This window comes from Rana temporaria, chromosome 2, assembly GCF_905171775.1.
Source record: "Rana temporaria chromosome 2, aRanTem1.1, whole genome shotgun sequence".
Taxonomy (NCBI): domain Eukaryota; kingdom Metazoa; phylum Chordata; class Amphibia; order Anura; family Ranidae; genus Rana; species Rana temporaria.
The window spans coordinates 57,350,908-57,368,637 of NC_053490.1; the positions used below are offsets into that span (position 1 = coordinate 57,350,908).

The following is a 17,730-nucleotide window of genomic DNA, read 5'->3' on the forward strand; positions in this document are numbered from 1 at the left end:
GAGGCGGCATTTCGACGCAAAATGCCCCCAGCGGCAGATGCGGTACTGCATCCTAAGATCCGCTTCGCACTTACAATGAGTGCTTAGTCATGTCTTACCTGAGCTAAGGAGAACAAATAATTGAACTGTTGCTCAGTGGTCCAAAGTCATTTTTTTGGATGAAAGTACATTTTTACATTGCATTTGGAAATCAAGGTCCCAGAGTCTGAAGGAAATGTGGAGAGGCACAGAATCCAAGTTTCATGAGGTCCAGTGTGAAGTGTGCACAGTCGGTGATGATTTGGGGAGCCATGTCATCTGCTGGTGTTGGTCCACTGTGTTTTATTAAGTCCAAAGTCAGCTTAGCCCTCTATCAGGAAATTCTAGAGCACTTCATGCTTCCCTCTGCTGACCAGCTTTATGGAGATTCTGATTTCATTTTCCATCAGGACTTGGCACCTGCCCACATTGCAAGTACCAATACTTGGTTCCATGATCATGGGATCACTGTGCTTGATTGGCCAGCAAACTTGCCTGACCTAAACCCCATAGAGCAGGGGTCTCAAACTGGCAGCCCTCCAGCTGTTGCCAAACTACAAGACCCATGAGGCATTGTAAGGCTGACAGTTACAAGCTTGACCCCCACAGGCAGCGGCATGATGGGACTTTTAGTTTTGCCACACCTGGAGTGCAGCTTGTTTGAGACCCCTGCCATAGAGAATCTGTGAGGTATTGTCAAGAGGAAGATGAGAGACACCAGACCCAACAATGCAGATGAGCTGAAGGCCGCTATCAAGCAACTTGGGCTTCCATAACACCTCAACAGTGCCACAGGCTGATCACCTCCATGCTACCCTGCATTGATGCAGTAATTATTATTATTATTATACACGATTTATATACCGCCAACAGTTTATGCAATGTAGAGGGGGATAGCACAATTACAGTACAGTTCAATACAGAAGTTACAGGAGGGCCCTGCTCGTAGAGCTCACATTCTAAAGGGAGGGGGTGTGGTACAAAGGGCAATAGCTGCGGAGAATGATTTGTTGGAGGTGGCTTGGGAACAGTTGTTAGGTGGTTGTGAGATAGGCTTCCCTGAATAAATGAGTTTTTAGGGACAGTCCTGAAGGCGAGCATGGGAGAAGGCAACAAGGGAGTTAGAGAGCAGGAGGTCCTGGGAGGAGCGGAGAGGGCGATTTTGGGCGATATATACAGATGAGGCTGGTGATGTAGATGGTGGCTATGTTGTAAATGGCCTTGTATGTTGTGGTTAGCATTTTGAATTTAATACGGTAGGGTAGGGGAAGCCAGTGAAGGGATTGGCAGAGAGGAGCAGCAGTCACGGATCAGTTAATGAGGTGTATTAGTCTATCAGCAGAATTCATAATGGACTGAAGGGGGGATAGCCTGCATAAGGGTAGGCCATTAAGGAGAGAGTTCCAGTAGTCAAAGCGGGAAATAATCAAGGTGTGAATAAGTTGCTTTGTGGTGTCAGTCAGGAAGGGTCGAATTATGGATATGTTGCGGAGGTTAAGGTGGCAGGATTTAGCCAGTGATTGGATGTGGGGGCTAAGGAGAGGTCAGAGTCCAGGATTACACCCTGCACCCTGGCATGTGTGGAGGGACCAATGGTTGTGTTGATATTAATTCATGAAATGGTAATACATGAAAAAGGAGCCCCGACCAATTATTGAGTGCAAACTATACTGTACATGGACACATATTTAAGTAAGTCAACATTTCTGTATTAAAAATCCTTGTGTAATACTCTAATTTTCTGAGATGCCATTAGTTGACCTTACTGTTATTAATGTTGCGAATACTACCTGATAAAAAGGGGCTTTTTAGAGCTTTATGTACATCTATAACCTAACTTGATAACATTCTAGTTTGCTAAAACACAGTGGGCCAGATTCAGAGAGAACTTACGCCGACGTATCTGTTGATACGCCGCGTAAGTTCTACAATGCGCCGTCGTATCTATGCGCCGTATTCCTGAAACCAGATACGCCTGAATTCTGGCTCCATCCGACCGACGTAAGTCTCCTACGTCGTCGTATCTTGGGTGCATATTTACGCTGGCTGCTAGGGGCGCTTCCATTGATTTACGCGTCGAATATGTAAATGACCTAGATTCGCCGATTCACGAACATACTTGCGCCCGTCGTAGTAAGCTACGCCGTTTACGTAAGCCGTACGTCCGGTGTATAGTTATCCCTCATAATGCAGCGGTAAGTCATGTTAGGGTATGGACGTCGGAACAGCCGTCGGATTTTACGCTGTTTGCGTAAGTCGTACGTTAATGGGGCTGGGCGTAGGTTACGTTCACGTCGTACACATTGAGCCGTCGTTTCTTAGGGAGTATATGCAACGTGATTCAGAGCATGCGTTCGTTCGGCCATTCATTTACATGGGGTCACGGTTAATTTTAATACAAAACGCCCACTACTTTCCAAATTAGAATTATGCGGGCTTACGCCGGCCCATTTACGCTTTGCCGCCGTAACTTAGGGAGAAAGTGCTTTGTGAATACTGCTCTTGTCTCTCAGAGTTACGTCGGCGTAGCGCATATGAGATGCGCTACGCTCGCTCAACGATACGCCAAGCTACCTGAATCTGGCCCACTGTATCATAAATTATTACCATTTAAAAAAAAATACTATTTTTACCATTACTTTAACAGAGCTTATAGAAGACTTTTCTGATTGATTAATGTATTACTCTAACCTCTCTTATGCTGAAGAACCCCTTTCAATGCAGGTTGTAGAAGCATTTTGCCTGCATATCAACTTGTTCTCATTTGCCTTCTGTACAATTCTACAAATTGGTTTGAAGTTCAGTTGTCAAATCAGTTTTTTTTCTGCCCATTCATTGTAATTTCTTATCACCTTAAAGTATAACTAAAGGGAAAGCTTTTACATTTGGCTAGAGTGGTGGGGAGTTTGACAGCAATAAAAAATAGACATTGGTTCTATGTCCCTATTAGTAAGATTCACTCTCTCTAATTTTCCTGATCACCAATGTCACTAGGAATGAAAGTCATAGTAAAACCAACATTTTGATTTGTCACTAGTACAAGATTCAAGGGGCAGGCTTCTAATGGGGACAATTGTTCTTGTGGCAACTGTCTAGTGAGGGAAAAAAAGTATTTAAACCCTTGCAGATTTTGTATGGTTGCCCACTGACAAAGAAATGATGGCCCGGATTCACAGAAAGCAAGGCGCACATTACGCCGCCGTAGAGCAAACACTGTATGCTACGCCAACGCAGCGCAGAGAGGCAAGCATTGCATTCAGCAAGCCAGTGCTCCCAACGCTGCGCCAGCGTGGCGTGCGTTTCGAAGGTGTACGCCGGCGTAGGTGGAAGTGGGCGTGACCCCATGCTGATCATTTCTTTGTCAGTGGGCAAATGTACAAAATCAGCAGGGGATCAAATACATGTTTCCCTCTCTGTGCCTCACATTAAAAATATATCATTTCACTTCCTGTATACTCTACAGGAAAACCCCCTTAGTGAGACACAGATGGGAATAAAACTGACAGCAGTTTTAACCATTCCAAAATGATAAAAAAAAGTTTTGATTTGACATATACTTTAATTTAGTTCCTTTACTTTGAACCCTTTCCTGATTTCCTATGTGTGTGTTTGTCCTAAAAATGGGATCTATCCTTGCTTTTAAACACCTAGGGCCAGATTCAGATACAATGGCGTATCTGTCCGGCCCGCGTAACGTATCTCTGATACGTTACGCCGCTCTAACTTTGGGCGCAAGTTCTTTATTCAGAAAGAACTCGCGCCCTTAGTTACGGCGGCGTAACGTATGTGTTGCGGCGTAAGGCCGCGTAATTCAAATGGGGATGTAGGGGGCGTGTTTTATTTAAATTTCCCTTGACCACGCGTTTTTTACGTTTTACTTGAACGGCGCATGCGCTGTCCGTAAAATCTCCCAGTGTGCATTGCTCTAAATGACGTCACAAGGACGTCATTGCTTTTGACGTGAGCGTAAATTACGTCCAGCCGTATTCGCGAACGACTTACGCAAACAACGTAAAATTTCAAAACTCGGCGCGGGAACGACGGCCATACTTAACATAGGATATGCCGCACATACCCCTCATATAGCAGGGATAACTTTACGCCGGAAAAAGCCGAACGCAAACGACGTAAAAAAAAAGCGCCGGGCGGTCGTTCGTTTCTGAATCGACGTAACTACTAATTAGCATATTCCTTGCGTAAACAAACGGAAGCGCCACCTAGCGGCCATCGTGAGATTGCAGCCTAAGACACTTACACCTGTCGGATCTTAGGGATATCTATGCGTAACCTGATTCTATGAATCAGGCGCATAGATACGACGGCCGGACTCAGAGATACGACGACGTATCAGGAGATACGCCGTCGTATCTCTTTTCTGAATCCGGCACCTAGTCTGAAGAGCGTTAGATCTGGAAAGCAGTTACAAAGCATTTACTAAGCAGATTTATTAAAGTCCATAAGCACCCTTCACCTCTAGTCTGGGAATGTTAATTGCAAGTCTGTCTGTAGCTTTAAACATGTTTTTAGCAAGTTTTAAGCACTGACACAGTGCTGTTTAGATTAACATTGACAAGCCAAAATTAATTAATGCCCATTTGTATGAAGCTTCCCATTGTGGTACAAATTGCTCCTTATTCAATAGGGTGTGAGAGACTAATTAACTAATTCCCTTGCTTTTCTAAAGTTGTTTTACTGATGAACCTTTAATAATAAAAAATGATTGTTTGTCTTATAGTCAACGAAAGCCATATTGTGGTCCAGGCCCTGAGGCTAAATACTATGTCAAAGCTGACATTTGCTGACTGCTCCCGCTGTGATGCTTTGATTAAAGACGTCTTTCCAGGAATTGATTTTAAAGATGTTGAGTACTTGGAGTTAAATGCAGCTTTGCAGCAGGTCTTTGAAGAGGCAAATCTAGAAATTATACCAAGTCAGGTATGTAAAAAATATCAGAATAAGTTTTAACTTAAAAGCAGAAACCTTTAATCTGGGTTGGGGGTTGACAAGTCTAACAAGCCTGCTCAGCCCTCCCTTCTTCCAATCACAGATGTAAACAGTTTTTGAGAAATTCATTGAAGTTCCTAGTTTAGAGGGAAGTATGTTTTTTTTTTTATTTCTAGACAGAAATTTGTGAATGTGGTATTACTGTAAAGACATTGCTTATAAGTGGCAATTCTGTCCCTGCGGCATTTTTCCACATTAAACAGAACTAAACCCTTTAATTTAACTGTTTTCCAAAACAGGTACATTCAAGGCTTGCCCTGAATGAAAGGGCTTTGGCTCTCAAACAAACTGTCAAGCCATCCTATAGCTCGTGTCATAACTGATTACACGAGCAGCTCTGTGGCAACTGCAGATCAAACAGAGGCTAAGATGGTTGTTTTCTTGGCTGTAAAGGATAGGAGGGTTTTGTTCTGATTTAAAATTTGGGTTTGCATAATATAGCTGTTCCTATTTTTAGTATTTTTCTGTAATATATCATTATTGTGCAGAGTTTTAATCCACATAATTTTGTTTCACCAGTAAAAGTGTCAGCATTACTATTTATTCCTGGTCTATTAAGGGATGCAAGAACACCTTAACTTTTGGGTTATACTGCTGCCTATACAAGGATCGCACACTGCCAAACAAAAAAAAAAACCTGTAGGTCTGTCCTTGGATAGCCCCTTATTTTACATACCAGCTCCATGTCGGTGTCTTTGGGGGGAAGGATGTGTTTTCTGAGCTCTGCTGATTCAAAGACTTGGCTTACTTTTTTAGTAACCTATTATTTGCTTCAGTCGAGATTAATCTGACTGTAGCTGCCGGAGGTCTTGCCGAAACTACCTGGCATAGTTGTCCTTGGTCTTGTTCTTTGCTTTTACTCCAACCTCTTCATTTCTCAAAACCAAAGCCCCCCCTTTGGTTTTGAGAAATGAAGAGGTTGGAGTAAAAGCAAAACCCTTGATAATGTTTAGTAGCAGGGACTAGGGTGTCAACCCCTTAGTTGAGATTGGCTAGGTGGCAAGGAGATATAGGAGATTTGAAGGTTTGAAAGCAAGGCAAGGCAGGGACAGTTTCTAACCCTGGGTCACAATCTTTTGCACCCAGGCATCGTGTTTGAAAGATTTCCAAACGTCCTGAAGGCCAAAAGACCCACTTTGGAAAGGAGGGGTAGCACTTTCATTCTGAACAGGATTGGTCAGTGGGTTTGGCTGACTTTGGACGTCAAGACTTGAGAGTAGACGGAGAACTAAGCTTGGGGAGTCTTGACAAGGAAGTCAAGAGAAGTCGAGGAAGGGAAGAAAATTCAAAATTCTGGACCTCAAAGTCTTAAATCAGGCGTGACCAACCTTTTGAAGAGCGAGGGCCACTTATGCGACTTGGTAACCGGTCGCGGGCCACAATGAGCGGAGCGGGTGGATGGCATGTCCGTGACTGCTCTGCTATATATATATATTTTTTTAAAACACAGTGTACTCTTGGCTTTCCTGCACTTTGCAATAGACTTCTATTATATTCTGCAGGATTGGTGCACTTTCAGAAAACTCACCAAAATCGCAGGTAATAACAGAAGTCTATGGCTTAGTGCAGGTAACCCGCAGGTAAACTGCTCTGCACCTGCACATCAGTTTGAAAGCAGCCCAGTAACCACTTCAGAACAGATATGCCCATATATACACTGTGATTTTAGTAATAAACTGACCTTTAATAACAGTATTCTATTCTATTCCGTCCCAGAGCAGGAGGTCGCGGGCCACATCAGAGGGCTTTGCGGGCCTAAAATGCCTAAGTGTCTAAAATTCCACATAGAGGACCAGGGTTTTCCTTCCCCTGAATTCAGACTTTGTTCTCTCAGGTTTGTTCGCTCCATTCCAGGAGTATTCTGACCTTCTGCATTAAAGTCTTGGGACTGATGATAGCCTCTATTGAGGAAAATTCTATTTGGCCAGTTTCATCCAAAGAATCTGCAATGTGAAATTCTGTCATTGTGTGACAAATTGGTCTTTTTTTTAGACAAACATCAAGGACCAGGCTGTTTCTGAACTTGTGGCTTCAGAACCTTACTGTAACATTGGGGAGACAGTTTATTCCAGTGTTCTTGAAGATTTTGATGAAGGATGGCATCCTGTGTGGTTGGGGAGGTGTCCTGGGTGCTCTGTTGGAGCGAGGCTTGGGAAATTGGAGTTGAAAGAATCTCATCTCCTGATCAATATCCTGGAGCTTCGGGTGATTAGTTTTCTCTTTAGCTCTGGACCGATGTACTGTCAGAGGTCATCCACTGCAGACTCAGCCAGACAATGCCAGGATGATGGCATACATTAATCATGAACTAGAGGACTTGCTGCTACAAATGAGGTAGAGCAAATTCTGTATTGGGCAGAACATCATGCTCCAGCTGTGTTCACTGCGTCCATCCCTGGCGTAGATAATGTGCACTCAGATTTTTTTTCTTCCAGCAGCGTGTGGACCTGGGAGAGTAGTCTCTGCACCAGTACTGTGTTCCCGGGACCTTCGTCACAGGTGCGGAATGCTAAATGTAGTCCTTCTAGCCTCATGATTTAACAACAAATTGGATAGGTTTGTATCCAGATCTATGGACCTGCTGGCAGAAGCGATGGATGCTGTAGTAGCGCCATGTGGTTTGTACAACCTGATCGTTTTTTGTTCTTCCCCTATGGTTTTCCTGATCCTTGGTAACCCAAGAAAGCGTGATATTCCAGCCTGGTCAGACTTCTTACAGATACATTGTGGGCCATGCCTAGATCTGCTATCCCAAGCACTGATGTACCACCCTGCTTCTCAATCGCTTGCTTTATTGACATGGCTGTAGAAGCCAAGGTTTTAAGGGACAGAAACATCTTTTGAGTTTGTTATCCCTACAATGCTAAAGCCTAGCAAGTCTGCTTCTTGCAAGGTCTTTCACTAGACATGGAAAGCATACTTTGCTTGGTGTGATTCCAGGGGCTTTACCTTCACTTCACAGATCATTTGTTTCCTGCTGCTGGGTCTGGACCAACCTTTTACCTATAGTACCATCAAGGGCCAGATCTGTGTACTTGCTGCTCTGTTCCACAGACTGTTGGCTTCCCACTTTCTAAACAGGACTTTTGTACAGCGAGTCCTGGTCAAAACCCCTCTGGCTCCATAAGATTTGAATCCAGTCCTCTTTGTACTTCAGAAGCCCTGTTTGAACCTATCACCATTTGAACCTTTCTGCTCTGATTCAGAGAGCAGTTAAAGGGTCACTAAAGGAAATTTTTTTTTTTGCTGAAATGACTGTTTACAGGGCATAGAGACATAATAGTTAACTGATTCCTTTTAAAAATGATTAAAAATAGATAAAAAAAACAATCATATAATGTGCCTGCAGTGTAGTTTCGTTTTTGCTGTTGTTTGCTGGTTCTCTGATGTACAGAGAGCCACTAGAGGGCAGTCAGCCAATAGAGAGCAGTGATACTTTGTCTAAAACTCCTCAGCACCAATCCAGTTTAGTTTTAATCACACCTCCTTGATTAGTGACCACCGTGAGAAATCTCCCAGTACTGTGGTTATCAGGAAACAGGCAACCAGGAAGTGTCCAGAACAGAGAGGATTTACAGCAACATGAATGCAAAAACGAACAATGAGGACATGAAACCAGGACTGCAGCAAGGTAAAGGAAGCTATTTAGCTAAAAAAAAAAATTCCTTTAGTGACCCTTTAAGTGGGTTTCTGAGCTGGCAGCTTTTATTTTGCAAGGATAGGTCTTCTCCACTTTCCACAGCGGTCTCTGCATTTAACCCTACCCAAGACATTATCTTTCTGTCCTTGTGTCCAGCGCTAATTCACCAGAAGGTCGTCTCCCTCCATGGTTTGTATGTGATCCGGACTGTCTTTCTGTATGGCCAGGATGGGTACCCTGGCTTTTTGATCCACCATTTCTCTGTGGTTTAAGAAGATAATTGTTCAGGCTTATGGTCTTACAGATCAGATTCCCTCTTTCCAGTTAATGCTCACTCTACTAGACCTTGAGCACTTCTTGAAGTGAATTTGGGCATCATTCCTCATATTTCCAGGTTTGTAAGTCCACCACCTGGTCTGCTGTTCACACATTCTCTAAATTCTACCAGGTGCCAGTTTCAGGCAAAATGTCCTTTTTAGACCGCTCCTTCAGCTGAAGATGGTCTCTTGTCCTTGTTAGGCTCATTGGCTGTTTTTGGCTGTGTTACCCACCCCTAAGTTGGACTGCTTTTGGATGTCCCAAAGTTTTAAGACTTCATATGTCCCTCAATGGATGAGAAAAAATTATTCTTGTACTCACCGTAGAATCTATTTCTTGGGGTCCTTTGAGGGATACATGTCTCACCTATCTGTGTTTATGATCATGTTCTCTGTACTGCTTTGCTTATGAACTGAGGATTGCTGAATACAGTGAAAAGAACTAGGCCGAACACCAGTCCTTGCGGGACATGGTTGCTAATGTTAGCCCAAAGTTAATTTACAACTTCCCCTGGTCTTATGTCTGTAACTAGTTCTTAAAACAAACCTGATTATGCAGTGGAAAAGAACATATTTACCCTGTTGGTGCCCTCCCCAGCAGCACATGCTAAACTTTTCCTTGTACTCCTGCCACTTCATTAGGCTACCAGGAGTAGGCAAAATACCCTGTCCTCCTAGGTATGAAGCAGCATGTGCCTGACTCCCTTTCCTCCCAGGTGACAGTACTGATGCTCATCTGACGCTGATGCTGAATGGCTCATCATTGTCACATTGGGGCGGAAAGACAGTCCTTTGTAGAGTGACTTAGTTGTAGGGTCTTGGAGCTTACACTGGGCCTCCTATCCTAGATTCCAGGTAGTAGAATGAAGCAGCAGGGCAACAAAGGAACTCTAAAAATGTGCTTTTAGGGAGCGATTATTAAAGCAAATATGTTGCATTGCTTTGCATGGGCACAGGTTTGCTTTAACCTTTGTACAAACATTCTGCCTAAATTCTTGCATCCTCAACTTCTGTAGAGGAGGAGGTTGTTACAGACCTATAGGAGAAGATTTACTAATGCCCTGTACACACGATCGGTTCATCCGATGAAAACGGTCTGATGGATTTTTTCATCAGATATCCGATGAAGCTGACTTTCATCAGTCTTGCCTACACACCATCAGTTAAAAAAACGATCGTGTCAGGCCTCGTACACATGACCGAGGAACTCGTCGGAAAAGACACATCGTTTTCCTCGACGAGTTCCTTGTTAGGCTTGTCAAGGAACTCGACAAGCTTGCTTTGCGTACACACGGTCAAGACAAAATCTCCCCGTTCTCAAACGCAGTGACGTACAACACATACAATGGCAGGGGAAGTTCGATTCCACTGTCACAACCCTGGGGGCTGCTTTTGCTAATCTTATGTTACTGCGTGTTAAGTAAAAGTTTGGTAAGAGACGATTTGCACTTTTCAGTCTGTTACAGCATGAAAAATGTGTTATGTCCATTACAAATGCTACTTTTACTCCCGTCTCATACTTTATTCTGAGCATGCGCGGGTTTCTTAGCATGCACACGCTCAAGTTTCTCGACGAAAACCAGCCCGACGAGGAACACGACGAGGAAATTGAGACTCCCGTCGAGGAAAAAGAGAACTTGTTCTCTTTTTTTTCCGTTGAGTTCTTCGACAGTTTCCTCGATAAAAAACGTACACACGACCGTTTTCCTCGGCAAAAAAGCTCTCCTACCAAGTTTCTTGATGGATTCCGTCGAGTTTCTCGGTCGTGTGTACGAGGCTTCAGAACGCGGTGATGTAAAACACAACGACGTGCTGAGAAAAATGAAGTTCAATGCTTCCGAGCATGCGTCGACTTGATTCTGAGCTTTAGTTGATTTTTAACCGATGAATATCCCCACAGACGATCATTTTTTTCTATCGTTTTTTTAACCGTCTGATAATTTTTAAAACGGGTTTTAAGTTTTTTCACTGATGGGGGGGGGGGGGGGTGGAACTGATGGAGCCCACACATGATCGGTTCGTCTGCTGAAAATGGTCCATCAGACCGTTTTCATCAGACGAACCGATCGTGTGTACGCGGCATAAAACTGTTACACAAAGAATGTGGTGCAGCTGTGCATTGTAACCAATAAGCTTCTAGCTTCAGCTTGTTCAATTAAGCTTTGACAAAGCCTGCATTCACATTGGGCCGATTTGGCATGTGATTTGACGTGTCAAATCACATGCCAAATTGGTGTCTATTGCCGGCAATGGCACCGTTCGAATTGGTGTGGTACCGCAGAGATTTCCAAAAGTAGTTCTTGTACTACTTTTGGAGTCTTCTGGGGCAATTTGAATAGACATCTGTGCATGAACCTCCCCAAATCGCCCCCAAAGTCGGCCTGCATGGCCGGTTTGAAATTGTGCGCGTTCAGCTGAACACGCACAATTTCAAAACTGCATCAGTTTGAACCTAGGCTGAAACCTAGAAACTGATTGGTTACTATGCACAGCTACACAAAGAAAAAAGTTGCGCTAAATATATCTATTAGTAAGATGCACTGAAAACAGCGCAAATAATTTGAAGAACCAGAGGCGATTAAGTTTGCATGTGTTGCGCTATATAAGTTTTCATTCATTCATTCATTCATTCAAAGTGACACCAAAAACATGCTATGAACAAAATAAATTGTGAATATAATACACGATTGTGGATTATCCACAATCCACCATAAAGTCCAAAGTTAAAGGTGTTCACATTCAATGATCTCCCAACTAAAAAAATATTATCCACAAGCGTCCTGGGGAAAAGTGATGATAGAAACACCTCCACCACGATCACACACTGCCTCTTACCGGAAATATTTGATCTCTAAATTATAGGAGATCAAATGCAGCATGAACTGATGGTATCCTTGAATCATATCGCCAGGGCAGGACACTCACACTGGTGGGTTGCCTCAAACAGTACGCCGTGATGGAATATATAAGAAAGAGGAGGGAACTAGCATAGTGTAAAATCCTTGAGTATTTACTCGGTAGTAAAAAGATGTGCCCTTACATCAAATCAGTAACATGAAGCATATAAATAGATAAGCCAGCCGTCTCCCCGAACATGCAGCCCGTATCTTCTGGGTCTGATCACTTGATGCGGTGACGTCAGAACGTCGCCTCCCAACGTTTCGTCTCGATGGGGACGTGGTCACTATGCACAGCTGCACCAGATTCTGTGTGCACCAGTTTTAAGAAACCCCCCTCAATGTGTGCACCTTTATTTGCTTTCACATTGCAAGAAAAGTGTGGTTATTAATTATATTTATGAATTTCAACGGCTTCTTTTTAAACAATATAATGCTTTTTAATAACACTGGAGATCTTCTTTATTGCTTTGTCTTCCTGGTCTAGATTAAAAAGGCACTGGAACTCTATGAACAGCTACGCCAGAGAATGGGTGTGGTCATTGTTGGGCCCAGTGGTGCAGGCAAGTCCACCCTATGGCGCATGTTAAGAGGAGCACTTGGCAAAATTGGGAAGGTTGTTAAGCAGTATACCATGAACCCTAAAGCAATGCCGAGACACCAACTGTTGGGTCACATAGACATGGACACACGAGAGTGGTCAGATGGAGTCCTAACCAACAGCGCTCGTCAGGTTGTCAGAGAGCCTCAAGGTCAGTCATTTCTGCATTTAGTTTTGGTACATTGATTAAAAAAAACGTGACAGTCAAAATATATAAGAAAAACTGATTGAATGAAACGATTGTGGGGCATGTGACTACCTTTACAACATATACTCTAGATTTACTCATTCCAGTTTGTAATGTTTGGCACTTGTAGTGTTTAAAAACTGCATAATATTTTTGATACAATTTGAATATATTGGATTCTTCTTTAAAGTGGAACTTCAGTAATTTTTTCATCTTTCCATATATTAAATCTCCTACCATTGTTGTTTTAACTTCGGATAGTAAAAAATATTTTTTTCTGCCATGAAATACCATATACAGCCTTTGTTGTCTGGTAAAAAGCCTAGGCTTATGACCTCATGCACAGCTCTCTCTCACTCTTGTGAGAGTTTGCCAAGAAGGGAGGGGAGATGAGTCATAAGAGGGCTGAAAAGAGCTGCAGAGCTGGATGTGTGGGTCTGTGTAAATCCAGGAAATGAACAGGCTGCAGCTTCAGCTGCCCAGCATATTTGGCAACCACACAGATCCACCTCCTGTCAGCGGTGAGGGGACCAATGTGTGTTCCCAGTACAGAGGAACACACATCGGTCTCCTCCCCTTGAGAGTCCCCTCCCCCCTACAGGTAGAACACACCTTAGGGAACATATTAACCCCTTCAGCACCACCTAGTGGTTAACCCCTTCCCTGCCAGTCACATTTACACAGTAATCAATGCATATTTATAGCATTAATCGCTGTATAAATGTCAATGGTCCCAAAAACGTGTCAAAAGTGTCCGATGTGTTCGCCGCAATGTCACGGTCACAGTAAAAAATCGCAAATCGCCGCCAATACTAGTAAAAAAATGTATAAAATAAAAATGCCATAAATCTATGACCTATTTTGTAGACGCTATAACTTTTGCGCAAACTTGTGATATTTATTAAATAAAAAAAGTAAATAATATTGTGTTTCTTTTTTAAATTGTCGCTCTTCTTTTGTTTATAGCACAAAAAATAAAAACGGCAGAGATGATCAAATGCCACCAAACGAAAGCTCGATTTGTAGGGGGGAAAAAACATAAAGATTTAGTTTGGGTATAGTGTTGCATGACCACGCAATTGTCATTCAAAGTGCAACAGCGCTGAAAACTAAAAATTGGTCTGGGCAGGAAGGGGGTGAAAATGCCCTGTATGGAAGGGGTTAAACCTGCTTTTAATTCAACACTTTAATTGTATTGCTTTTAATAGACATCAACTCTTGGATAATCTGTGATGGTGATATTGATCCAGAGTGGATTGAGTCTCTAAATTCTGTACTTGACGATAACCGACTCCTCACCATGCCCAGTGGAGAGCGAATCCAGTTTGGTCCCAATGTTAACTTCATCTTTGAAACGCACGATCTGAGCAGTGCCTCTCCAGCCACCATATCTAGAATGGGGATGATTTTCATGAGGTAATCAAACTCGCACTCTACCAAGAGCACCTTTGATCATCCATTATTGCCTTTCTTGAAATAACTTTATTTGATTTTCTTATGTAGCGACGAGAACACTGATCGGAACTCTTTGATCCGCTCCTGGCTCCGGGGACAGCCAGAAGCACACAGACATAATTTGGAGAACTGGATCGGAGATTATTTTGAGAAGGCATTAAATTGGGTTCTTAAACAGGTACATTAGTGAGTAATATGTGCTGTTCTACATTTTTATATCTTTTTCTGGGTCATCTGCAGTATATTACATTCCCTGTTGGCAGCAGAGGAATGAAATACTTGAGTTTGATGTGTTCTGTGCTTGGGGCACTGACTGAATTACACAGTGTGATCCATTCCAGGCATGTGTGCGAGTGGAAAAAATAAGCGGAACTTTATGTTTCAAAGCCGTAATATTGTAATGAAATGAGCAGCTCTTGCCTGCTGAGGCTTATATTACTGTGTCTGTATATCATGTACTGCCTCCAAATTAACAGTCAGCACTTCCGTCAAAGATAGTACAGAAAAGGTGATTTCTGAAGTTTGGGAACTGATATTGGCTGGAGGTGAAACTCTAGAGTTAATGAGATTTTTTGCCAGAAGCTATACGTTTTTCAGTTCCATAATATGTTAAATAGTGTTGAACGGTAGACTTTGTAGTTTGGATTCCAATGATTATTCCGTTGGATAAATGTGATGCTAACATACATTGCATAGCCAAAAGTTTGTGGACACTTGACCATCACACCTACACAGTGGGGTTTATTTACTGAGACTGGAGAGTGCAAAGTCTGGTGCAGCTGTGTATGGTAGCCAATCGGCTTCTAACCTCATCTTGTTCAGTTAAGCCATGGGTGCTCAACCTGTGGCTCTCCAGCTGTTGCTGAACTAAAAGTCCCATGAGGCATTGCAAGGCTGCCAGTTACAAGTATGACTCCCAAAGACAGGGGAATGGTGGAACAATAGCTGGAGGGCCGCAGGTTGAGCATCCATGAGTTAAGCTTTGACAAAAAACCTGATTGGTTTTTGTTCAGAGCTGCACTAGATTTTGCACTCACCAGTTTTAGTAAATCAATCCCAATAAGTCAAAGTTGGGTAGACACTCTTTCAGATTATTGTGTGGACAATATGGTCAATATAACAGCATACAAAGACATTTTTGATAATTGTGTGCTTCCAACTAGTTAGCCACAGTTTGGGAAGTGCTCTTTTCTGTTCCAGCATGACTATGCCATCTCCATAAAGACATGGGTTGACTAGTGTGGTGTGGTGGAACTCTAGTGTCCTACAGAGAGCCCTGACTTTAAACTTATTGAACACCGTTGGGGTGAATTGGAACACAGATTGCAAGCCAGGTAGGTCTTCTCGACCAACATTAGTACCTGACCTCACAAATGTTTGTTGGGCAATATTTGATAGATTTCCTCAAATTTGGTGGGTATTGTTATAGCTGAAAAAAGCGTGTGCGTGTGTGTGTGTGTGGGTGGAGGAGAAACTACAGATAAATGCCTGTGGTTTTTGAATGGGATGTCCAACAAGTTTATACAGTATACGCATGAAGGTCTGATATACACACATTTTTGGCCTTATAGTGTAACAGTGCATTACATTACAGGTTAGGTGTTGTTCAGTAATCACAGTTTTCTGCTAAACTGGGCACAAAACCCCATTGAATATAAATAAATACATTTTTAATATATAAAGCAGTTATAGGGCGAGTCACTCCCTTTTGTATTCAAGTCCAACGAGTGGAGATAGTATCAATAGTGGGCTCCAAAACATCATCCACCACCAATTATGTATCAAAGACTGATACAATCTGCAAAATTCTTTACTTCAAATTAGAGTTTACAGTTTCAAGCATCTCTGCTCTTTATCAAGCTGTGCAGAGCAGACACAGTCCCACTCTCCTCTATGGGGAAATTGTATGGGAACGGACCATCTTTCAGTTTTCATCTTATTTACCAGGTGGAAAATTAGACCACCATCCATCTGGATTTTGCGGGCAGGGTCAGATCGTAGGGCTGCGCATCTTTACCGGTCTCACGATTCGATGCGATTACGGTTATCAAGTCCACGATTCGATTCGATTCCACGTTGCATCACGATTGCAGCGCAAGTGCGCATGACTTTTATCAAAAAAAATGTAAGTACTCTTCCATTTTTTTTCTATCTGTTCTTAAGAAAAACCCCACACAATAACACTTCCTGCATGTAGCACAGTCTAAACACAGCAGACATGCTACAGGAGACGGTCAGAGACTGCAGACATAGTACAGGAGATGGTCAGAGACTGCAGACATGCTACAGGAGATGGTCACAGACTGCGGACATGCTACAGGAGATGGTCAGAGACTGCGGACTTGCTACAGGAGATGGTCAGAGACTGCGGACATGCTACATGAGATGGTCAGAGACTGCGGACTTGCTACAGGAGATGGTCAGAGACTACGGACATGCTGCAGGAGATGGTCAGAGACTGCGCACATGCTACAGGAGATGGTCAGAGACTACGGACATGCTACAGGAGATGGTCAGAGACTACGGACATGCTACAGGAGATGGTCAGAGACTGCGGACATGATACAGGAAATGGTTTAGAGACTGCGGAAATTACACAGAAGATCAGCAGGTAAGTATGATTTTTTTTTTTATTTTAAAGAGAAAATAATACCCTTTAGTATCACTTTAACAAACCCATTGAGTCTTTTGGCAGCAACTTGCATAGTAAACAGGTAACATCACTGCAAAAATAAAAAAAGGAAGACATTCCAATCGGCAAGAAATATACTGCTTGTAGATCAGTAGATGGTTCCAGAGGGGAGAGATGATAGGGAAATCACAGAAAGAAATTAGACAGTAAAAGAGTTTGTGCAGCCCCCAATGTGTTAGGCACACAGTACACACACACAGGATAGCTGCAGCAGGTAAGGGGGGGGGGGATGTTCCACCTCTATACTCTCACCCATATATCAAGCATGACAGGCTTATCTCTCACCTCCGGAGCACTCCCATCCCCCCCTCCTCTCCTCGTAGCTCGTTTCCAGAAGCAAACTTTATGGCTCATCCCACGGATGTTAAAGCAGCTGCAGTGTCGGCTCCGTGCACAGTGATCTGTGTGTCTGTCTCAGCTCCTCATGATGCTCGGCACCGCCCATCGGGGAGTGTCACTGTCCAGAGCTACAAATCACAGAGGAGGGGGAGAGCATGGGTGGGGGCAGCAACAAGGCTACATTGTGTGTGTTGAGGAGGGGACAGTGCCAGGTGCAGCCAGCCGATCGGCGGCTATACATTCCAGCAAAGACATTGCTGTGCGGGGGGGGGAGGGGCCGATTATCGATTATTGCTGAATACCGCATCGATGCAGAATCGGGAAGGGTATAATCTCGATGCAGCGATAATTTTCAACACCCCTATCAGATCGGATAGCGGCGGATGTCAGCTACACGTTTACTACACAAGGTCACATCTAAATACCCACACAGGTGTATCCCAATCACCAATGGAACCTCTGTAACCCTATAAGTGAATAAAGATATTTGTACAACTTTATTTAACTACAAAGCATACATTACACTTAGCCATGACATATCATGTAATAATAATCCCATTATTATACTGTCCCAAGGATG

General features: G+C 43.2%; 1 protein-coding gene across 1 annotated transcript in view; it reads left to right on the top strand.

Moving 5' to 3' along the window:
• Positions 1-17,730, top strand: part of DYNC2H1 (dynein cytoplasmic 2 heavy chain 1) — a 613,609-nt gene that overhangs the window by 150,619 nt on the left and 445,260 nt on the right. Inside the window, exons 38-41 of the mRNA XM_040339316.1 lie at positions 4,754-4,953; positions 12,364-12,628; positions 13,873-14,080; positions 14,168-14,297. Coding sequence (XP_040195250.1) covers positions 4,754-4,953; positions 12,364-12,628; positions 13,873-14,080; positions 14,168-14,297 — 803 coding nt within the window. The remainder of the gene's footprint in view (positions 1-4,753; positions 4,954-12,363; positions 12,629-13,872; positions 14,081-14,167; positions 14,298-17,730) is intronic.